Source organism: Cervus canadensis, chromosome 18, assembly GCF_019320065.1.
Source record: "Cervus canadensis isolate Bull #8, Minnesota chromosome 18, ASM1932006v1, whole genome shotgun sequence".
Lineage (NCBI taxonomy): Eukaryota > Metazoa > Chordata > Mammalia > Artiodactyla > Cervidae > Cervus > Cervus canadensis.
In genome coordinates this window covers 39890729-39914062 of record NC_057403.1, presented here as the reverse complement: position 1 = coordinate 39914062, position 23334 = coordinate 39890729, and the positions used below count along the sequence as shown (strand labels likewise).

Below are 23334 nucleotides of genomic sequence, written 5' to 3'. Positions count from 1 at the left end.
CAAGCCAGGGGAGGAGACCCCATCTGTCCATTATGCCGGTGGCCTGGAGGGTCCCAGGTACCCTGGGCGACGTCCTCCGACCTGTTCCACAGTGGGCAGTGGCCTCAGCCCGTCCCACCCTCCCCAGATACCTGGTTCTGCAGCTGCGTGGACGTGGCTTGCTGCTCACTGTCACGGACAGCCAGCCTCTCCCGCAGGGCCACCAGCTCCTCCTGCAGCTGGGCTTTCTCCTCCCGCAGCTGGGACATGGCCTCCACCATCCTATGTACCACGGGGGTGGCACCGGGCGACCCCGACAGGCTCGAGCACCTCCCGCTGCCAAAGGGCCGCCCACCTATGAGCAAAGTAGCGGCCGATCAGCAGGGCAGCAGAGGCCCCAGCCTGGCTGAGGACAGGGGGCCTGTCATGGCAGGATGGACCACGGGGACGGGGAGTGGATGCAAGCAGAGCAGACAAGGGAGCTGGGCAAGGGCTGGAGCAGCAGCAGGGGTGAGCGGGTGCCTGTGGGTTAGTGGGGGGGCCTCCAGGGCCTGCCTTGGAGGAAGCCGCTTTAGCGGGAAGCTTCTGGTGGGTAGAACTGCCTGGGCCAGGAGTCAGGAAAGCAACTTCCACTCATTACTCCCCCACAGCCTATGTTCTAGGTTTGATGGGCAATATCTTCTCCATGGCCAGCCTGCAGGGACCTGCAGTTGAGAAAGACGTGCCTCTGGCAACCGCTGTTGTCTCCCTGGAAAACACCATCCTTGGTGGAACGTGATTTCTTTACACCCCAAACCTTCTCCAGGGTAGAGAAGAGAGCAGGGGGCTCACCAGCCCCTGCCCTCCACAGGGAGTGATCACCGCAGAGAGAGAGCAAGCGGAGGTGTGCATGCGCAAGGGACAGACAGACCAGGACATGGGACAAACGCAGCAGCACGCAAGCAGGAACATCACCAAGCGTGCTCCCAGGCGGACCCCTGTGGGACTGAACACAGGGACCACACAGGCAAAAGGGAGGGAGAAAGCCGGGGGTGGGCGGGGGGTCTCCGCCTTCTACCATCCTGTCACCGGGAGCAGAAGAGACACAGACAGATGGACAGAAGGACAGAGACACAGAATCAAGGCCTGGGACCTGCTAATGGGGCCTGGCATGCCCGTCACAGCCTGCTTTGATGGCACCAAGAATGACCACTGTCTCTGCAGGTGGGGAGCTGGCAAGGGGGTGGGGCAGCAGACAGAGGAGAGGCTGGAAGAGCAGGGATCTGCCTCCCACATCGGGCAGCCTAATCCAGGTCCTGGCCAAAGTCCGTGAGGCAGGACAAAGTGTCCAAGAGTGCAGCGTTGAAGAGTTGCTGCAAGCCTCCACCCTCGCAGAGCACCGGGGCATCCGGGATCCCCCACGCCAGGTCCCAGAAGCTGCAGCCCTGTGTGGGCAGGACGGCGTGGGCGGGGGGGACCCCAGGCTCTGGAAACAAAGCCATCTGCGCCTGAAGTCACACAGTCCAGCTTCGACCCACAGGAAGATGACAGGTGTGTTCAATGAGACGGCAGAGAAGTCGACACGGCAGCCTGGCTCTTGGACTAAGCAGGAACGTGGGGCACAGATGGCATTGATTCCAGGCTGGACGGAACAGCTCAGCACTGGGCCCAGGAGGGGTGGACAGTGAGAAGCCACCCACTCTCGAAGGAGCAGGCCCTGCACACACAGACTGCCTTTCCCTTCCTCCCAACCCCAAGGGTTGGCTCCGACTCAAGGCCTTCTGGAGAGCCGGAACGGGGGCCAACACTGGTTGGCCAGGGGGCTCTGGCCGTGCGGCCTGCATGTGACACCGTATGCATGTCACACACAGCTGGCCAGGCTTCTGCTCTCTGTTCTAGAGAGCACGAGGTCAGACGGATGCTTCCAGGCCAGCACCCGGAGCTGCCATAGACAGCATGTGACCAGCACGGCCCTGTGCCCTCTGCAGACGGCCGTGGGGTGGCAGGAAATGCTCTCGACTCTAGGTCCAAGAGCTGGCACTGCCACTTCAGAGCCCTGTGGAAGGATCCCGCTGGGGCTTCCCTTGTGAAACAGGGGCAATGGTCCTTGTCCAAAGAGGCAACCTTGGGCAGGCACCTGGAACCCATGAGGGGCACACAGGTGTGTTGCCCAGCAGGACTGGAATAGCCCTCCTTGCTGGGACACGGCTTATCTCACTCTCAGCCCACAGACGGGGGGCTTCATCTTAACCTTGGCATGGCCCACGTGCCAGGGGAGCCACAAGGGGCCTGGAGAGCATTTACTGTGGAGGAAAAGACCTTGAGGAAGCTAAGAGAGAACAGCAGAGGAGGGAGAGATGCGATTAAAGGAGAACTTAAAAGGGGGCTGAGGGACCACTGCATCATCATAGTAGGTCAGCTGTCCATCCGCATTCTCAGAAGACAGTTTCTTTCTCTGAGACCCTGCCTGGACACTGTCCCTCAAGGACACCCAGGCTCGGGGAAGCTCAGCCCCAGACCCACTAACAAGAGTCAGACCTCCAGATTGGCTGGACAATGCCCCTGCTTCCACAGCCCGGCCAGACCCCAACACCCAGCCCCAAATGAGTGCCGGGCCCAGACAGGTGAAGGAGGCCCTGGATCAACCTCAGAGAAGGGGGTGGCTCCTTCCACCTTTCAAGTTCAGACACAAAACAATCTCTGGTGACAGGAGGAGGCAAACAAGAGAAAGGCCAGCTCCTTTCCCCACTCACTCTTGGGTTTCTTCCCCTCGGGTTTCTTGAGAATGCCCTTCCCCGACAGCTGCTGGGCTCTGGGTTCCTGCTGGGGAACCCCACAAAGGGGGCCCACAGAATCTTCTAGAACTGTCAGCCTCGCCGGAAAAGACGGGAGCCACCAGCTCCTCTTTCCCAGCCTCGACACAGCAGAGCGAATCCCTGTCCCAGGGCCTCTGGGTCCCTGACGGACCCACGGATATACAAGAGGAGGGGATCAGGCCTCTGCAGGTGGTGGCGTCTTTGCGGCTGCCATCCTCGTCCTGCTTTTGACAGGCGCTGGGGAAAAGACAAAAAAGCAGGGAAATTCAACCCCAGCGTGTGCTGGCCAAAGCTGCTTATCACCGGCTGGCGCCCAGCGGCACCAGGAGGAGGGCGTCCCTGGAGTCGGGATGGGCAGGCTGGGGTCTCCGAGTTCCACGTCAAGGCGGCCACTCCAGGCGAGAAGGACAGTGTCCGGGGACAAGAGCCTCCCCTCCGACACCAGCGTTAGCCAGGGCTGTGCCAGGTGGGTGGGCAGACTTCCTTTACCTGTTTTCTCTACATTCATGGCGCCACCAGCTTCCTGGGCCTCCCGGTCCCTCCTGGGGGCCGGCGCCTGCCTCTTCAGGGGCTTCTCTTCTTTCGTCCCCTGACTCTTGCTCTCGCACCCCTTGTCCCGCAGGGCCTGCTGCCAAGACACAATCAGAATCCTCACATGAAGAGGGGGGATCGCAGTGGGGAGGGGACCCCCGTGGAGCCTGAGGATGGTGCATGCTCCTGGAGCTGGTGAGGACCCCAGACCCTGCTGGTCCACCCCTCACTGTGTGGGTGGGTGAGAACAAGGAGGCCCAGAGTCCGGAAGAAAATGCGCCCAGAACTCACAGAGAGAGGGAGCAGTGCGCTCTCCTGGCCCTCATTGGCAGCCGGCCCTCAGGACCAGCAAACAAGTTCCTTGGGCACCTAGAAATCCTCAGGTGAAGTTCACCTGGCCGACCTGTGAGCCCTGAGTCACCAGTGCAGTGGCCTGCTTGCTTCAGGTGCACCCTCGTCCCACCACTCACAGGCCTGTCCAGCCCCACCAGGCACATGGCAGTCTCAGGGCAACAATGCCCACCCGTGACGTCAGCTGCCTCCATCCCCTTTCAGATGGCACCCAGCCTGGGACTGCCAAGGAGGGGGCACACGGGTCCACATGGGCGGGGCAAGGCCATGGTCCACGTGTAGGCATGGCTATCCGGGACCATGAGACCTTGTCTCCAGGTTAAGGAGGAATCAAGGCAAAGAAGGCGGGAGGAGAAGAGACCAGTGAACTGGCGGGGAGATGAGGGGAGAGGCAGAAAGAGCCTTTCAACCAGAGAAAATCACATGCAACTCACATAGGACGACAGGTAAGCTGTGAACAGCAGAACCACAGGCAAAGTGCAATCCCATTTAATGACAATGGAAATAAAAGAGACCTTCCCCTCCCTCTCCCAAATCTGGGGGAAATAAACACTGGTTTCCTCTGGAGGTTGGGTGATGGTACCGGGGCATCATTTAAATTTGAGGGATGGGCTTTCTTGGTGGCTCAGTGGTAAAGAATCCAGCTGCTAATGCAAGAGATGTGGGCTCAATCCCTGAGTCAGGAAGATCCCCTGGAGGAGGAAATGGCAACCCACTCCAGTATTCTTGCCTGGAGAATCCCATGGAGAGAGGAGCCTGGCAGCAGAGAGTCAGATATGACTGAGCAACTGAGCACGCATGCAAACTTTGGGGAAATCAAAAGAAACTTGTTGCAAGAGAAAGTGGGGAGAAAGGAAAGGCTTTATGTGTCATTCTGAACCTTTCTGGCATTTGCATTTTTAACCTTGTAAGCATCTGTGGTGTTCTGCTTTGTTATCTTTGATAACAGAAGCTATCCAGAATGAGAGATTACAGGCACTTTTTGGTGTGTCTTTGTGCCAGCCTTATTCAAAACAAAAAGACAACTGCTATGTCTAAAAAATATTCCAAGTCTAGAGTCGGAAAGGCCTTGGTGTGAAGCCTGACTCAGGTAAGCTGTGTGACCGTGGGCAAGTTACTTAACCCTCCCTGAAGCTTCATCATCCCATTCTTAAAACAGAAACTCTACTTTCTACTCCAGAAGGAGTGGTGGTGAACATGTCTCGTATTTAGGAAAATTCCCGCCGACTTAATTTTATCCCCACCCTCTGACCAACTGCCACACCAGCATGAGCAGCCTTGTCACTGGCGGAGGCAACAGAAGCAGCTGGAAGTTTCCATTTGCCGTCCAGAGCAAAGGTTACACTATTTCTGGCCCGTTGGCCAAGCCACAGGAAGGGCAGACAGGCCCCTGGGGGTTGGGAATTTCTGCAGCCTCCAAAGGGAGCGACTCGGGTTTTAACTGCTTGAGAAGCTGGTGGAGGAGATCACCAGGCCCACCAGGTCACTTCACTGGGTCTGGGTCCCTGTTTGAGCCTCACAACCCCCTTCTCGAAGCTCCTATAAACATAATAAAGCTTCACCAGCACAGAAGAACACATATGTGGAAACTGGCGGCTGGCGGCAGCGTCTCACATCCTCAGTAGATCTGCTGACCCCAGGACTCAGCGGCAACCACAACCCAACAGCCCATAATCAAAATTCAAGAACAGAGCCTCCACCCAACTCAAGGCTGCCCATTTCTGACCACCTCCTGATTTAACTACCAATGGCTTGAGTCCGATAAAAAAAAAAAAAATGGTTCTCTAGTTTTTTTTAACTGTTCCTGCACCAGACCTGCATTTCTAGCAGAACTTATAGGTTTAAAAAAAAAAGGACCATTCAGTTCCATCTTCAGATGAACCACACCAGAGGGGATGAGAAAAACCAGGAAGCCCAAGACTGTCTCTGACGCAACAAGCAAGGGGTTCATGTACAGATCAGGACTTGAAGCCACACGCTCAAAGGGCACCTATCTCCTGCACCCACCCTGCCCTCCATCTGCCTGGGTCCCTTCAAGGTAGCCCCTGTCACGCACAATCTTTCTTATGGGGAGGGGCCTTGGCAACACCACCAGATAACTCTGATCCTTCATCCTCAGCCATTATGTCAATGTTTGCCCATCCTGGCCTCTCTGCTAGACTGCCAGGTCTATTTCTCTTCTTGACTGTGTGCCAGCACAGTCTTCTTACAGAGTAGGCACTTGCAAAAATATCTGTTAACAGCTGCATCCATTTAAAAAATTACAAGGGCTTCCCTGGCAGTCCAGTGGTTAAGACTCTGCACTCCCAATGCAAAGGCCTCAGGTTCAATCCCTGGTCAGGGAACTAAGATCCAACATGCTGTGTGGTGCAGCAAAAATAAAACTGCAGAGCCTGTGCTGTCCTGAAATTGCTCAAAGTTTTATGTGCACGAATGCATCTCTATTTGTTTAAGGAGCTCTTTGCAATCAGAAACAATACAGAAGATCAGTGAGATAAACCCTGAAGTAGAATATTATGCGGCAGTTTAAAAGAATGAGGTAGTTCTCTACATATTGACAGGCAAGAAGAAATCAAGACTTACTGTTGAGGGAAAGAGCTAGTCACAGAATAGAAGGCAAAAATAAAGAATAAAAACTGTATAAACGCAAGCAAGTAGTTGTATAGAAAAGATAAATAAATTAATAGTGGATTTCTCAAAGACACAGGACCACAGGAGACATTCAGTTTCTAGATATTACATGCCACATGTGTGAGTTCTTTATACCATTTTTAAAACTCATCATGTTCAGACCCCAGCTTGCTGTGTGACCAGTAGCAAGTCACTTAACCTCTCTGAGCCTCCTTTACTTCATCCATAAAACAGTAACTGTGTCTTGGACTGATGTGAGACATATAACATATGCCACAATGCCTGGTATGAAGCCAGCGTTCAGTAAATATTATTATTGCTATCAGGATGTCTTCATTCTACAACCAAATACTACACATATAAATGTAAAGTCAGTCTTTTGAAAGCCCCATGATAACTGACTTGCAGTGATGACTGCAAGAGAAAAGAAATCAAGTTTTGGTAAAGTCCTCACTTTAAATGAGGAAATTTAAGTATTGCCCCCATGGACTCACATGCCCCAGTGGGAATAAACAGCTCCCCTAAAAGCCTGCCCATCTTCCTAATAGCTTCTCACTGAAGGCCCCACATTTCCCACTTTAACACTTCAGTCAGGGCGTGGCTGAGAAGCTCCTGTAATCTCCTGTGAGATTTCCCGCCAGATAACCTAATAAAGCAAATTGCCCCACACAGGCAGGCTCAGGGTAGCTGTGCTATGAAGGAGCTTGGCAGGAGGCGTGAGACCCATCCCCTTTGCTGCCTCCTTCCCCGGAGGAGCCCAGCGGCCGGCATTCAAAGGGCCACGGCACACCTGCCTGGCTAGACACCCAGAGTTTCTGACAGCCCCCAGACTTACCTGCAGGGTCAGGTAGAGCCTGTGGGGGCTCCCGGGGCCAGCCCAGTCCACGCTGAGGGCTCGGCACTGAGCCAGGGCCGGGCGAGCTGCACTTCGGGCGCCCGAGTCCTCGTCACCGCCGGCCGGGCTGTCTTTTCCACGCCCTGTCCCAGGACAGAAGAGATAGGTGAGATGCCGGATGCTGGTTGGAGGCTGCTGGCCGGGGATCAGTGGCCAGGGCTGAGGCTTAGCTCTCCTTTCACATACTCAGGGCGGCTCAGCCGCCAGGAGGGACTCACACGCCCTCACATGCCTGCCCGGCACAAAAAAGGCCTGGCGCTGAGCAGGGGCTGAGCTCTTTCTTCACCACAAACCGCCTGGGGATCCTCTGCAGGAGGTCGCCCAAAACCAACCCCCCCGGAGGTGGGGGCTTCCCCTCCCTCCACAGTGGCCTAGGGTTGGCACGTGCCCACAAGCAACCCTCTACGGAGGGCAGCAGAAGGAAGCCAACGCCACGCCGATTGTGCTAATCCTCACAGGAGGTGCACCCTGGGGCCGTGACCTCATTACCAAGGCCGCCTCTAGGTGGCAATTTCTCCCCTGCCTTCATAAAGACCAACCCCACACTGGGTGGCCTGGTCCCCGTGGCCTTCAAAAGCGCATCCAGGACCAGTTAAAGCACATCCTCTCGAGTCTAACACGTCGCCGCCCTCACCGGATGGCGGGAGAGAGCTGACTGTGGCTTCAATACCCCATTCACCACTAATCCTCAGCCCTCCAGGACAGATTGTGGGGCTGGACGGGATGGGAGAGGGGACTTGCCTCAAGGGGCAAACTGCAGAGCCCCCACCCTGGGGAGCTATCACATCCTGACTGCCAGCACTGGACCAAGTGCTCTCCAGGCCTTATTTCCCTTCCTGATCCTCAATTTCCTTGTCAATACAATGGGCATTAAGAACCAACTTCAGTCATGCGATGAGGATTAAATGGGGTGATACATGTAAAGTGCTCACACAGAAGGTAGTCACCAATGCAGACCAATAGCTCCTTACAACAACCCAGAGAGGTGTGAACCAGAGGCCCAGAAGGGTTAATAATATGCCCAGGGTCACATGAAGCCAGTGTTCCAATCCCATGTGCTAACCCACCTTCTCCTTGCTTTCCCTTGTCAAAGTGGCAGTAAGTGTGGGGTGGGGGGGGGGGGGGACAGGTAGAGGGGCCTAGGGACACCCATGCTGGCTGAAACGCTACCGAGTGGCAGGCACCATGCTTGGCATTTCACACACAGAATTTCACTGGACCTTTGTCTTAAATTTTAAAAGTGGATAAAAGTCTGTATGGTCATATAACCCTCATAATACTTATTTAAGAGAGCAATATGCACATGCAGGACTGGAAGGAACTATATAAAATGTTTAGTGACAAGCTTCTAGGTGAGTCTTCTTTTTTATACCTTTCTGTGGTTTTGTGTTGGTTTTTCTTTTTTTCTTTTTTTAGTGTTCCAAGATAACATGTTTTTATTTTTCAATTCTTGCTTTCTTTTTTTAAACCAGAAAAGCAATACTATTCATTCATTTTACAGTCTTAATCCTTTGGACAATCTTGCAGGGTAGAAACCATCTTCAGCTCCTTCCAGACAACTGGGGCCACCTGATTCAAGAGCCCAGGCTTTCCCAGAAGGACTCCAGGGTCAACCCCAGCCTCACTGTCCCTGAAGAAGAGACCGTGGAGGGCAGCACTTTGGCTGCCACTGATGGTACAAGTGAGCTGGGAGAGAGGGAACTGGAGCTTGCTATGTACCCTCTCTGGGCCTCGGTTCTCCCTTCTGTACATGGAGGGGCTTGGCCTTATGTCCCAGAAGGGCTCTGCTAACTCAGACAGGCTGGCCCTCTCCAGCCCTCTCCCAGTAGGTCAGGAGCAGTCAGACAGCAAACTCCTGAAGGCCCCCTGCCTAAAGACACACCCCCTGCCCCCACTCTTCCAGGACGACCTGCCCAAGCCAAGGCTGGCAGACACCTACCGGGGCAGCTCCCCAGGCCTGATGATCTAGCCCCCACCGGGAATCACAGAAGCCGCCCACTTCTTGATGTTGGCAGCGCCAGGGGACATGACCCAGAAAGCAGAGCCGGTGTTGACAGCTCCCTCAGGGGGAGGGAGGGCCCAGGCTCGGGGACTCCCTCACTACCCACCTGCTGTCGGGGCCACCTCGGATGGCACCTAAAAGGAGCGCATGGCACCCACCCTCTGCCAGGCCACGCTCCGGAGCAGCCTTTCGTCCACTCCGCGCCATCCGCCGGCGAGCCCCGGCGGGATCAAGTGTCGGCACCGCGCAGGGCGCCGGGCAGCTCCGCACCTACCTTGTTTACCAGACGCGGGCAGAAACCGGGGCGAGACCACGAGTGCTCGGCCGAGGACGGGCGGATCACAGAGCCACAGCGACCCGGCCGGCCAGGGAGCGCGTGGCTGTCCGCCGCCTTCCCCGCTCTGCGCTACAAACTGCGTTAACGTTTAACTCGGCGTCCCGGGCCGGTCTTTACAGAAGGGCGGGCGCGGGGCAGGAGCGCCCAGCGAAATTGACGCCCTGACTCCACGCCCGGCTCGCGGGCTGCCGGTACCCTGTAATTACCTGACAGCTCTGACTGAGTCTAGGAACTTGCGAGAAACCCCGGTCTCATGGCTGGTATCTGGAGGAAGGAAGGGAAATAAAGAGGCATTTTAAAAATGCGGACTCACCAGTTCTCAACCTCCCTGGGCCGGTGTGTGGGAAAGGGCGGGCGGCCGGGCTGGCTGGGGCGGGGCGAGCCATCCCCGGCTCGGGCTCCCCGGCCCGGCCCACTCGCCACAGGCCGCGCAGCGAGGGCGTGGCTCCCAGGTTCCACGTCCTGCGAGACGGGACCATGGCCCGGCGGGGCTTAGTAGCCTCCTCCGGGCGCCGGGCAGCCTGCGGAGAAAGCAAGAAAAGCGAGATTGAAGCCCGCTGGCCGGCACCTTCTCCCCCGCCTCAACCCCAAGCAGATGGGAGCCTGCCATCTGCAAGGGCCCCAGGGACTGGGTCACCTGTTAACCCAAAGCCCCAATTCCAATGTCCCCCAAGGACCCCCTGGGCTCACGCGATGAAACAGGGCCTAGCACCGTTTCAGGGTGCTCATTAAGGAGAAGGGAGGCTCAGAGGTGGGCAAGGAGCCCACCAGGAGCATCTGCAGCACAGTGGGGAGACCCCACATCGCAGCCCCTCCCCTCGGAGCCTGGCAGCACACAGACCAGAAACAGCCCCACATGGAGGCACCACCAGGGCCTCCAACAGCATCTCCATGAATCTATTACGAAGGGACCCTGACTGTGGCCCTGACAAGTCAGGCTTATACGCATCAAAATTCTCTTTAAATCAACTCATTCATGTATTCAACTAGCCCTCACACTGTACTACAACTGGCAGACACCCTGCCAGGACTCGAAAATACAAAGATTCATTCACTCTTCATTTAATAATTATCTACCCAGTACCTGCTGTGTGCGAGGCACCTGCCTGGGGTCCTCTTTGATCAGCAGAGACATGGCCTCAAAGCTCCCTGTCAGGAGGGAGGTAAACACTTCAACAATCCTTCACAATCAGAACAGGAGGCAAGGAGGCTCCAGGTAGTATGGAGAATGGGGGTGGGGGTGTGGAACACTGGTCTGGGTAGAAAGCCCCATAGGGCCCTTATGCACTGAGCAAATGAACAGGACAGACTTCACTTACTTTACAAGTCTTTATGGAGCACCTATTGCGTGCAAAGCGACTCTGAAGGCATTTAAGGTGATACCAAGCTACAGTCCCAGATTCAGACAATAAGTGATGCCATGTTTGAAAGAAGCCAAGTCAGCTCAGAGAGGTAATGTGGAGTTTGCTTTGAGTTTAAAATGGAGTTGGAGGCACCCAAGGATTTCCTAATGATGCCACCTGGCTAGAGACCACTCTCCCCACCCCTCACTGCACTGATTGCTTTCTACCAGGCAGTAAAACTATTTAAACAGTGTCCATCCCCCCTGACCCTCTACAGTTCCCCAGGGTGAGTCCCACGGCACCCAGCCTGGAGCAGCAGCTACATCCACACCAAAGAGCTGGCGAAGGCTTGGGTGAACGCCTTGATAGGAACGCACACGAAAGCCTGAATTGAAGCTTGGAAGACAGCAGGGCTAGAGATGGAATCACTGAGTTGCGAGGCTGATGGGGGTCACTGTGCCACAGGTGAGGAGCCAGTCGTCATAGATAGTGCAAGATGAAAGGCAACCAAGGAGGACAGAGGTGATTCCGAGTGGGAAGGAAAGCTGGAGAAGGAAGGTCAGAGGTAGCAGAAGCAACAGACAGGTGCAGAGTTCTCAGAGGTGACCGGGAGCGAGTGAGAAGGAGAGGATGGTCAATTACCAGGGAACCAGGCCATGGAGAGATCAAATTGGAAGAAAGTTCAATGGAGCAGAGCAGAGGGCAGACCTGGGAAGGTCTAAGGTGGGGTGGGGGTGGCTAGAGGAAGCCGCCACTTCCTTCTCTTTGGAGAAGTTGGCTAGAATGGGAAGGAAAGGATATGGAATTTAGAACAGGAGAGAGCTGCACATGCTGGGTCTACAGAGGAACAGAAACGACTGAAGCATCGAGAGGCAAGAGAAGGAAGAGCCCAAGGATGGGTGGCCTGAGGTTCGCAGAGCTGAGCCCTGGAAGAATGCCAGGCTAGGGAGTCCTGGTCTCTGCCTTCCTTGATTAAGGAAGACACCTTGGAGGAGGAGTCTCCTGGGTGCCCTCTCCCTGGCAGGGGTCAGGACTGTGGGCCAAAGGGCAGAATGGACGTTAATCCTGTGGGCAGCTCTGCTGAGGAAATGGAGATGGTCCAGTGGGGAGTGCAGGGAACTGGGAGACGTAGCCAGACGTCCCTTTCTCCAGGCTACTCAGCACAGAGCTGGGCACACATTCCACCCTGAGGATCAGCTGCCCAATGGGTAAAGAAGGAGGGAGCAAGACGGGCTCCACCTGCATGCTGAGCTGCTGGAAGATGAGATGGCAAAGGGCACTTAAGGTCGATTCCATGGTTGAGGGAGAAGACTTTCACGCGCCTCTGTGCTCAGTTGTGTTGGACTCTTTGTGACCCTTTGGATTATAGCCCGCCAGGCTCCTCTGTCCATGGGAATTCTCCAGGCAAGAATACTGGAGTGGGTTACCATTTCCTTCTCCAGGGGATCATCCCTACCCAGGGATCATTCCAACCCAGGGATCGAACCTGCGTCTCCTGCATTGCAGGCAGATTCTATTTGCGCTGAGCCATCAGGGAAGCCCCAAGAAGACTTTTAAGAAGATCAGCTAAGCCTGACGGGCAAGGACAGAAGGACACATTATTTCTTGGCTTTCAGGAAGGGAAGTTGGGAGGCAGGAAGATATCAGGAAGAAAGAGGAAGGGTGTGTACAACATCCTGAAGAGGACAAAGTAGCTGAATTTAGCAGCCTGTGGGATGTGAGAGTCAAAAGCATCAAGGACTTTGAAAGAGCCCAAGACTGGAGACTCAAAAACCTAGGTCATAGGACCGGGTGATGGGAGCACAGCGTGGTTATAACCAAAAGCTAGTTCAGAGCCCGGCTGCGCCACCTAGTAGATGTGCAAGCCTGGGAGAATGACTTTGTCTCTAAGCCTCAGTATTCCCATCTTTGAAATGGGAGAACTCTACCTTAATAGGGTTGGTGTAAAGTTTGGACAATACATACGCACAACATTAAGAACAATACTGACATATACAAAGAACCCTACCCCCCTACCCCCGCCAAATTTTATTTTTCAGTGACCGATATCCAGCAGTGGGTGAACGCAGGGGGCGGGCTGCAGGGGAGCCCCATCGGCTTCTCCAGGTTTAGGCCAGGGTGGCAGAGGTGCAGCCCCCTTCCCCCAGACCAGAGTTGCTGCAATGACTGGGGGACAGACTAGACAACTGCCCAGAGACCACTGCCCAGGAAACATAGTCTCCGTCTCCCTGGGAGAGGGGGCAGAAGGTCTGGGAGGATGGACAGGGTCTGGACCTCTCCTGTGCACAGTCACACGTCCTGGGTTTCGCAGGTCAACCCAGATTTCAAAGCCTCTGTTCCTTGGTGCCCAGAAGGAAAGCAGAACTCATTACCCCCACATCCCTAAAGTCCAGTCACTGCAAATACAGGGCCCCATTCTCAGACTGCATTCCTCGCAAATGACTCTCTGGCCAAGGAGACGGCTACTTTTATCAAGGGCATGGGGAACAGCCTGGGCCAGCAGAGTTGCTCGCTCAGCCTCAGGCGGACAGAAAGCCAGAGAAGGCGAAAGGCCAGGTGTGGCCAGTACCCCCAACCTTGAGACAAATGTGTGTGTGGGGTGGGGGGGGGAGGGTGCTGGTGACAAATGGTACTTGAGAATTTAAATACAGCTTCCTCTTTAAAATCTGCCAGGACCAGGCCCTTCACTGCGCCAGAGTTCCGCTCTAACTCACAACAGGGGGCTGACGGAGGTGGCTTCGGGCTGGCCCTCCCAGCTGGGAACCCCTCCCCACCAGGCTGCAGCTGTCAAAGGCTCAATTTCCCCACTGCCCAGGGGGACGCCGGCCCAGGCCCTCCTTCCTAACCTGCGGCTAGCCCACCCCAACCCGGCCCTGCTAAGGGGAAAGTCAACTGCCCAGGGGACCTACGCGGTGGGAGGGCTCGAAACTGCAGCGTTCAGGGAGCCTTGCGGACCCCGGGACCTCGGCCCGGGGAGGGGGCGGCGCTGACCGGCACGCGGTTCCCCGGCAATCTCCGGCTTTCCCGGACCATTGAAATCGGAAAGGGGGTCCCGAGGCTGCTTGCATTCCAGGGGACATGTCGCCCCCATGCTCTGATCGGCTCTGGCTGGACAGCGCGGGGGGCGGGAGTGGGGGCGGGATAGCGCAGGGCTGGGTCTCTCGGGCCCGGCCCTCCCCCGCTCCCCACCTCGGGACTGGGCAGGGGGATCCCGGACGCGACACCCCGAACGACGGGCTGGGCGGAACCCGAGCGCCCAGTCCTCCCTCTTCCCGCCCGAGCCCCGGACTCACCGGCCTGGCGGAGGCAGGATCCCGGCGTCGCCGCAGCGCCTGGGGCTCGGCCCGGCCCGGCCCGCCGGCGGGAGGCAGCTCCACGCCACCGCCTCCTTGGCCCGCCCCGCTCCCGCCCCGCTCCGGCCCCTCCCGCACACTTTCCACAGGAAATGATTAACTCGGGCCGCGGCGCGTTCCCATGGCAACCGGCTCAGACCCCGGCGGGGGGCGGCGGCACGCGCGCGCGCGCTCCCGCGTGCACACACACAGAGACTCACACTCTCACGCGGGGCCGCCCGCTCCGCTCAGACCTTTCTTCTGGGTCTCCCGGCGCTCCGCACACGCCCGTGCACACGTGCGCGCTCACCCCAGACGCACACGCGCCGTCCTACGTGCTCACAAATAATACACGCGGCTCTCACAGGTTTGCACACACGCTCTAATGAGTCCACATGAACACATTCACAGTTCTCACACACATCCCCACGTTCGTTCCTACGTGCATGCTTTTGCACTTAAACTGACATTCTCATCCACACCTCCTCAAACCCTAGTACAAAACTAGCACGCACTAGAAAAAAAAAACTTTTGCACGCATTAGTTACTACTACTAACACACAATTCTCACAAATGCTCCCTTGCCACCCTTCACAGTTTCTCACAAACTGTAGTACACTTTTTTTTAACTTTCTAGCACACACACTCTAGCTGCACACTTGCACATTCTCACACACTTCCAATGGGCACTCACAGTCCTGTATGGAGTTCAGACTTTCACCCTTGCTTTCCCACAAATGCTGCACATGCCTCTTCACATACTCTTGAACTCTTCCTCACATTCCACATAGCAACATCCCTATGTTGCTAACCCCAGTACAGACTTTCATGGGCTTCCCAGGTGGCTCAGCTGGTGAAGAGTCCACCTGCCAATGCAGGAGACTTGGGTTCGATCCCTGTGGGGCCAGGAAGAGCCCCTGGAGGAGGAAATGGCAACCCACTCCAGTATTCTTGCCTGGGAAACCCCATGGACAGAGGAGCCTGGCGGGCTGCACTCCATGGGGTTGCAAAAGAGTTGGACTTGACTTAGCAAGGAAACAGCAACACACACTTTAGTGAGCACGTGTGCACATGCATGCACCGTCACACATCAGCACACGCGTTTTCACACATACATTCTCACCAGCTCTAGTAGGAGTACACAGTCCAGGTTGCCTCCCTGGCCAGGGCACCACCTCCTGCCCCCTGCTCCTCCCTGACCCTGTTCCCCTCTCATACCCCCCTCAAGAGATAAACATCTTGCAGAGCAGGGAAGTTGTTTGGGATTTTTTAAGGTAAAATACTCCTTTAATCTCCAGTAAAAACGCATTCAGAATGCGGGCTCGGAGCAGACAGCAGGTCCTGGACCCAGACGGCCTTCCTCAGAGGATGTCCCAGAAGAAGCCTGGGGGAGGCAGGGAGCCTGCCAGCCAAGGAGAGCCAGCTGACCCGGAGGAGCCACTCTGTTCTTTGTCTCCCAAACAGAGGCGGCATTTTATTCCAGAGTCAGCAGCAATATTCCCCCTCCAGGGTGCGGAAGGAGGAGAGAGCAAAGAATTCAGGAGCCAGCCCAGTGCAGGCTGATGGTTCCCGCAGATAATGCCAGGAGGGTGGGTGCTCTGCCTCTTCCTGTCTAACAGCAGGGGAGGATGACCCGACTGGAGGGGGGCGTGCAGCTCCAGGTGGGTTCTGTCTCGTGTTGCTGAGCAGGCGCTGGGCTGGCGGTCAAGAATCTCAACCAGAGGCAGAGCCAAGGTCCCGGGCCTCGGATGGTCCTAGATGCCAGACCAGGACACTCACAACCCCCCTACTGAAAATGGGTTCATGTGTTTTATCTTCTCACTGAGATGTCCCAGTGCAGGCCCAGTAAAGGGTGCCTGTCACTCTTCTGGTTTTTGTTTTTATATTTTTGTCCAAGCCACAAGGCATGGGGGATTCTAGTTTCCAGACCTAGGATGAAACCTGCATCCCCTGCACTGGCAGTGCAGAGTCTTAACCACTGGACCACGAGGGAAGTCCCGAGTCACTCTTCTGGAATGGTTTCCTAGAGAGTTAGATTTCTAGCTAAGAAGCCCAGATAACCCTCCCAATGGGAAAGCAGGTCATAATTTGAGAGGCACTTTCTCTCTGGCTGCCCTGCAGACAGCAGTGGTCAGGGGGACAGTAAGGTCAAATGAGGACAAATTTTCTCTAGATCCTTGACCAAGTATCTCCTTTCCCTAATGTTTGACTTGGGGAGAGGGATGGGGTGGGAGTGTCTGTCTTTCCAAGTCCTGATACAGAACCGGAGGCCTTGTCTTACTTACAGCCGGCACATTGACATTAACTGCAGGTTCCTTCCGACAAAGCCAAAGCCAGATTTTTAAATTAATAATAACATTTATTGTTCATTTCCTCTGATTACAAAAGTAATAGATGTTCATTGTAACCATAATCCCACCCACTAGAGATAAGTGCTGCCAACATTTTAGTACAGTTTTTTTCCTCTATGCACATAATAGCTACCATTTATCACAGTTATCACTGTGCCAGGCACTGCGCTGAGCTCTGTAAAAACAAGATCTCGTTTAACACCAAACACCCTATGAGATAGGTACCATCATAGCCCCCATTTTCAGGAGGGGAAACTGAGCCTCCTAAAGTTCATTGACAAACCAGGTGTATGCTACTGGTGAGATATGAACCCAATAGGTGTGTGTGTGTGTGTGTGTACATGTTGTTTTGTTGTTGTTGTTCGGTGGCCAAGCTGTGTTTCACTCTTTGCAACCCCACGGACTGCAGCCTTCTAGGGTCCTCTGTCCATGGGATTCTCCAGGCAAGAATACTGGAGTGGGTTGCCATTTCCTTCTCCAGGAGATCTTCCTGACCCAGAGATTGAACCCATGTCTCTTGCTTTGGCAGGTGGATTCTTTAGCACTGAACCACCAGGAAGGCCTGTGTATATATACATATACACAACGTATAGTACAACTATATGTATATAGGTGCTGGAGTCTACTAAGTTAAAGCACCAGTGAAGGAAGAAGAAAATTGAGATGGTTGAGGAAGCACTTGCCAAATTCCAGTAAAACTCTGACTTGAAATGCAAAACCAAATTGCTTTCTGATTGCTGGAATTTAGTTTAAGGTTGCACAATGTCAGAAACTGCGTATCAGTGACTTCGGGGTATATTTCTATCCCATCAGAAACTTCACTGATGGTTTGATATGGAGGCTGCCAATTCTCCCCAGCCACACGGAAAGTGAAACTTGGCCACCCTGATGCTGAGGTCCTGAGCCCATGGGTGAGGACTCTTGGGTTCACCCTACCTGCCTCCTGGCAGAGGCATAGATGTCCCTGGGAGGGCCACAAGAATGCAGTGGCCAGAAGCTGAAGCTCCAATACTTCGGCCACCTGATGCAAAGAGCTGACTCTTTGGAAAAGACCCTGATGCTGGGAATGATTTAAGGCAAAAGGAAAAGAGAGCAGCAGAGGATGAGATGGTTGCATGGCATCACCAACTCAATGGGACATGAGGCTGAGCAAACTCCGGGAGACGGTGAAGGACAGGGAAGCCTGGCATGCTGCAGTCTTTGGGGTCACAACAAGTTGGACACGACTGAGTGCTTGAACAATGGAACACTGCAGGCTCATATCCACATTGACCCATCCTCCAGGAAAGAGGGGGCAACACCATTGTTGTTCAAAGAGTCTGAAAGCCCTTAACTCTCAGGCACCCATCTGAGAGGTAGTCAAGGGCTTAAGGGGTTCTTCTGCATAGAGGGCAGCAAAGAGGGGGTGATAATAAGCCAGTTCTGTTTGATCTGATTCTTGTAGTGATCAGAGTAAGGCACACCTAAGATTTACACGATTTTCCAGTTCTAATGACTTAAGTTGAGACTCGATCACCTTCAGGCCTTTGCAGTGCTGTTCTCTAGAGGCCTCTCTTCTCACCTCATTCCTACCAGCCTCCACCCACCTTCACCTGGGCATCTCCTGTTTCTCCTTCAAGCTTAGAGTTCACCTTCCTTGACCCTACCAGGCACCACAGTCCCCTGACTGCTCTCTCCCCTGCGGCACCCCCCATGCTGGATTGCAAAGGTCTCTCCTGTCTACACCATCATCTCCTTGAGCTCAGGACTCTTTCCTAAGTTGATTACAGGGAAGGCCTCTGCTACAGACTCTGCTCCAACAGGCAGTAGGTGCCTGGCATCACATCAGGTAAATAAAGAACTAGATCACACAGGGATCACAGAGGGAAAGAACAGGGTGCACTAAACATGTATGAACAGACTTTCTTCCCATGTAAATAACATAAAAGACTTATAAGACGTACACTGCTATATTAAAAGTGGATAACCAACAAGAGTGATCAAAAGATTGAAGGCAGAAGGAGAAAAGGATGACAGAGGATGAGATAGTTGGATGGCATCAGCGATTTAATGGACATCAGTTTGAGCAGACTCCAGGAGGTGGTGACGGACAGGGAACCTGGCATGCTGCAGTCCATGGGGTCTTGAAGAGTCGAACATGACTTGGTGATTGAACAGCAACAACCAAGGACTTACTGTATAGCATAGGCAACTCTGCTCAATGTTATGTGGCAGCCTGGATGAGAGAGGGATTTGGGGGAGAATGGATATATGTATATGTATGGCTGGGTCCCTTCATGTTCACCTGAAACTGTCACAACACTACTTGTTAATTGGCTATACCCCAATACAGGAGAAAAAGTTTAAAGAAAAAAGGAAGTAAGTGAAAGGATCCTTAGGGAATCATTCCATTGTGGTCAGTTAGGAGCCCCCTGCCCCTGTGAAAAGTGAGGTTGGTACATGTTCCTGTAACAAACAGCTTCTTGAAGTCAGAGGGTACCTCCTGGAGCTGAGTCACACAGTTAGTAATTCTGACTCAGTTAGCTGCTGTTTTGAAGCCATTCCAGGAGCCCTGATACAGCCCGTCATGGACAGTGCAGAAAGACCTTGGAGGATCCCGGGAGGGCGCGGGCAGGGCTCTGCACCCAGCCCTGCAAGCACGAGTTCGACTCCTCACCAGCAGCAGGACTCAAGCCTTCGATCTCTGCGCATACTTGGGGACTGGCCCTTTGCAGGGGGTTGGGTGCTGCTGGACTTTGATTCCCACCTCCCAGCTCTGAGGAAGTCACGCTTCTCAGTGGACGTGAAGGGGTGGGGTCTTAGATGACCCCGGGGCTGGACGGTTAATCCTGACTCTCCTCTGTTACAGGCTCAGCTCCTGGGAGCCCTCAGTGCCCATCAGGTGTTTGAACAAATGATCCCAGCCTCTCCCCTCTCCCCTTCGTGCTCCTTCTGTGCCCTCCCTCTTTCCAAAAGCTGTATTAACGAGGAAAACCTTGCTCCCACTTCCAAAGGTCTCTGCTGGGAATCAAGGCAACCTTCCCCCAGACCACCTTGCTCTAAAATAGTTGGACAGTGACTGACCTGCTGCATTTGCCAGGGAAGTTGGGCTCAGCTGTGCTTCCCAGCTCTCAGGTGAAGGGAACCTGAAGCTTCTCCATGACCTGGGGAAGAATTTGGCAGATAGCCCCCTCCTAGCATTCCAGGGCAGAAAGAAAACAGAGGGTTTTTTCCCCTTATCATTTCCTGTAGTCTAAAAAATGAGAGGAATGCAGACACTAAGGAGATATGTACTTAAGTATACCAGGTAATAAAGTGATGGAGGAAGGGTGACAGAGGCAGATGAGCCCTGCCCCCACGGCTTCCCTCTGAGTCAGCCCTTCCCTGGGATCATCCAGAAGCCCTGGGCTTCCTCTCCCAAAAAGCTCCCTCCCTGGCTCACTTCTTGCTCCTAAATCATTCTCTCTCCTTTTTCTAAGCCAAGACATGCATTATTCACATCATCCCCACTTTTTTTTCAACTTCCCCATTCATTTTTCCCCATCTGCTGCAAATTCTAGATTGCTGGGGTGGGGGTTTGTTTTTTAACATCAATTTTTATTTTTTCCTGCACAAATGTAGTAGAAATCAAGAGAGGACAAATCACCCACGCCCCCAAATCCCACCGCTCTTCACTTATTGTCATTGGCCCAGATTTTCTTTCTGGTGAAAGTGTGACAGTGTTAGACGCTCAGTCATGTCTGACCCTATACGACCCCGTGGACCATAGCCCTCCAGGTTCTTCTATCCAGGCAAGAAGAATACTGGAGTGGGTAGCCATTCCCTTCTCCAGGGGATCTTCCTGATCCAGGAGTCGAACCCGGGTCTCCGACATTGCAGGTAGATTCTTTATCGTCTGTCTGAGCCACCAGGGAAGCTCAGAACACTGTTAACTTTCAAAAGACATTATTTCTGCAGTAAGGGGAAAGAGACAGTGAGAGCAATGGTTAAAACTAGGTTTGAGGGTCAGGTGGTCGGGGGTCTGAACCCTGGCTCTGTCACTCCGTCGGTGCCTCAGTTTCCTCCTATGACAAGGTAACTAACTCATTGGGCTGGTGTGAGAAGTAAATAAGAGCAAACACGTTACACCCAGAGCCCGGCATCTGGTGCACCAGCTGTGGTTATAGTGGGGAGGCAGACCGTGGATACAATTTTCTACTCTGCCTTTTTCTCATGTTACATCATAGAACAAGGGATTTTCCAAGTGACTTTTTCCTACTAAGGTCTGTCCTTTTCTGCACTGCAGAACCAAGACGGAGGATGAGGCCCAGGGGCCATTCATGGTGTGGGGTACACCTAGCACCCTGTAAAAATGACTGAAAAGAATAAACATTTTAAATGGCTGCATAATATACCTCTGAACGGCTCTGCCACCACTGAACTGGCCATTCCATGGGATCAGATATGTGAGTGGCTCCCATTTTTACACATTTATAAACAGCATTGCTGTGACATCTCCCTACACACAGCCTGTGCATTCCCTGGGGACAGAGTAGGAGACAGGGCAGGGGGAGTAGGGTTGTTAACTTCATAAAATCTGAATAAAGAGTCTGATCATTTTTTTTTTTACACTTTCTAAACATGTTGCCAGATTGCCATCAGATGGGCTGTGCCAAATTTACACTTTACGCTGTCGCTGGCAGCATTTTAGACGAGAGCTACTTTTTGTACTAATTTACAGTTTTTCTCTTGGATCTGGAATTCTCGCCTGGGCTGGTTCCCCTGTGAGGCATGAGGCACATAAAACGTCTGAGCGATGGCTGTCAGGGAGGGGAGTGTCTGGTTTCTTTGCTGGGTTTCTGTCTGCTAGGCTGGCTCAGGCCCGGCCGAGAGAGCTGAGTCAGCGCATCCCCTCCCTATCTGCTCTTCAAGCCCCCAGACACCTTCCCAGGTGGGTTCTGGAGCATCCCACAACCTTGGAAGACTGCTCAGGTGGCCATCAGCATTACTAAGATTATCCCTGCTCTGACACCAGCTAGCAACCGCATCCTGTGTTCTTGCAAGAAGTCCATCAGCCACTCATGTGCTCAGTCGTGTCCAACTCATTTGCGACCCCGTGGACTGTAGCCCTCCAGGCTCCCCTGTTCATGGGATTTCCCAGGCAAGAATACTGGAATGGGTTGTCATTTCCTACTTCAGGGGATCTTCCCAACCCAGGGATCCAACCCACGTCTCCTGCATCTCCTGCCTTGGCAGGCAGATTCTTTACCACTGCGCCACTTGGGAAGCACCTATCCATCACTCCTGGAAAGTAAATCCCTCAAGAGACGCTGGTATCTGCAATCAGCTTTTCATGTCTCAGGGGGCAGGAGTGGGTACACAGAGGCAACAGCCAGGTGAGGGAAGCTATGTTTTCCGGACAACCACAACCCCGGCCCCTGACCACCTGTCAGCCTCTTGGCGCTGCCAGCATGGCTCACCCAGCTTCTTCAGCAGCCCCGTGGCCTCTCCCCTGCCTCTGGTCCTCCTCCTCTGGGGGTGGCCCTTGTTTGCAAACAGCCACGGGAAGTTTTGACGCTGCTGATTAACCAGACTCCCACAGCTCTGGGTTGTTAGTCATCAAGACAAGTCTCAACCTTCCGCCAGCCCTGCCGACATCACCAGCCCCCAGGTGACAGGGAAGCAGTGACTAGGATCTGGGCAGTTTCAGTGGCTCCCATCGTCATCTTCATGGGGTGGGGGAGGACCGCCACCCATCCCAAACAACCAGAGTGTGCAGGGCCTGGAATGCTAGGGTGGGACTTTGATGCCATTTAGCTTGCTTCTGCCGAGGGATCACTAAGTGCCAAGCGCTGGGCTAAACTCTACATACAGGATTGCTCTAGATTTCATTTAATCCTCACAATGATATGTGCAGTAGGTATTATAATTCTCATTTTACAGATGGAAAAACTGGGGTACAATGTTATAAGAGTGGCTGGGCCCAGGAATGCGTAAGGGGCAGCTGGGGGAAGGCAGCTCGAAAGCTGAGAAAGAGGGGTACTCCAGGCCAGGAGTTGTGTTCCCAACCTCTGCATGACTTTGGGCAGGTTTCTTTACTTCTCTAGGTCTCCTGTCACCTCCCTGGATAAATGAGGAGGATGAGCAGGTGAACTAAAACCACAGGGGAGTGAGTAGGCAGTTTGGAAAGGATGACTGTGATTCTGAGGTACTGCTGCCTGAAGTCCTGGTCCGAGGGAGGGGTAATTCCAGCTGCGAACCTGGGGCTCTGGCCTCACTGTTGACAGTTGCTTGACAAATGAACGCCAGGAGAAGAAAGGAGATGAGTGGTTGCCAGGGGCTGGGAAGGGAGGGGGAAATGGGGAGTGACTGCTAATGGGGCTTCTTTGAGGGGGTGATGAAATGTTCTCAAATTAGGTTATGGGGAATGGTTGCATAGTTCTGCAAATATACTAAAAACCATGGAATTGTACACTTTAAATTTTGTGCTATGTTAATTACATTTCAATAAAGCTGTTTAAGAGAGAAAGAAAGGAAGAAAAGAAGGTAGGAAGGGAGGGAGGGAAGGAGACCACACAGAGGTTGGGCCAGAGCTCCCTCTGAGATTTGCCTCCTGGGAGTGGGGCCCTCACACGCAGCCCTCCCAAGTCACCCCCTCCTGCAAGCACCCCGAGCCTGGGAAATGTATGTACCAAGACACCCAATTGGCAGGTGATGGTTCCAGATTCCAACCAGTAGTGATGGGAGCCTCTGACCTCCTCGGAAGCAGAAGGAGCCCATGAATCAAAGAGCAGGTGTGGGCCTGGAGGGATGGGGGAGGGGCAGGGAT

At 54.0% G+C, this 23334-nt stretch overlaps 1 protein-coding gene and 1 non-coding gene across 12 annotated transcripts in view; one reads left to right on the top strand and one right to left on the bottom strand.

Annotated features, from left to right (window-relative positions):
- Positions 1-14470, bottom strand: part of KIFC3 (kinesin family member C3) — a 35128-nt gene extending 20658 nt beyond the window's left edge. For 3 of the 11 annotated variants that reach the window (XM_043435644.1, XM_043435643.1, XM_043435645.1), the window contains exons 1-3: positions 14158-14310; positions 9835-10042; positions 7123-7265 (exon numbers count right to left, since the gene is read on the bottom strand). In XM_043435644.1, the coding sequence (XP_043291579.1) occupies positions 7123-7265; positions 9835-10000 (309 nt within the window). In that variant the 5' untranslated portion in view covers positions 10001-10042; positions 14158-14310. Of the gene's footprint in view, positions 1-131; positions 335-2711; positions 2896-3263; positions 3403-7122; positions 7266-9458; positions 9619-9727; positions 9743-9834; positions 10043-14157; positions 14312-14417 lie in introns of those variants that run through there. The other 8 variants (XM_043435642.1, XM_043435637.1, XM_043435638.1 and 5 more) reach the window with 7 other exon arrangements.
- On the top strand, positions 5929-6001 carry TRNAG-CCC. The gene has a single exon. It is a non-coding gene; the product is annotated as a tRNA-Gly (tRNA).
- Positions 14471-23334: the final 8864 nt, after the last annotated feature.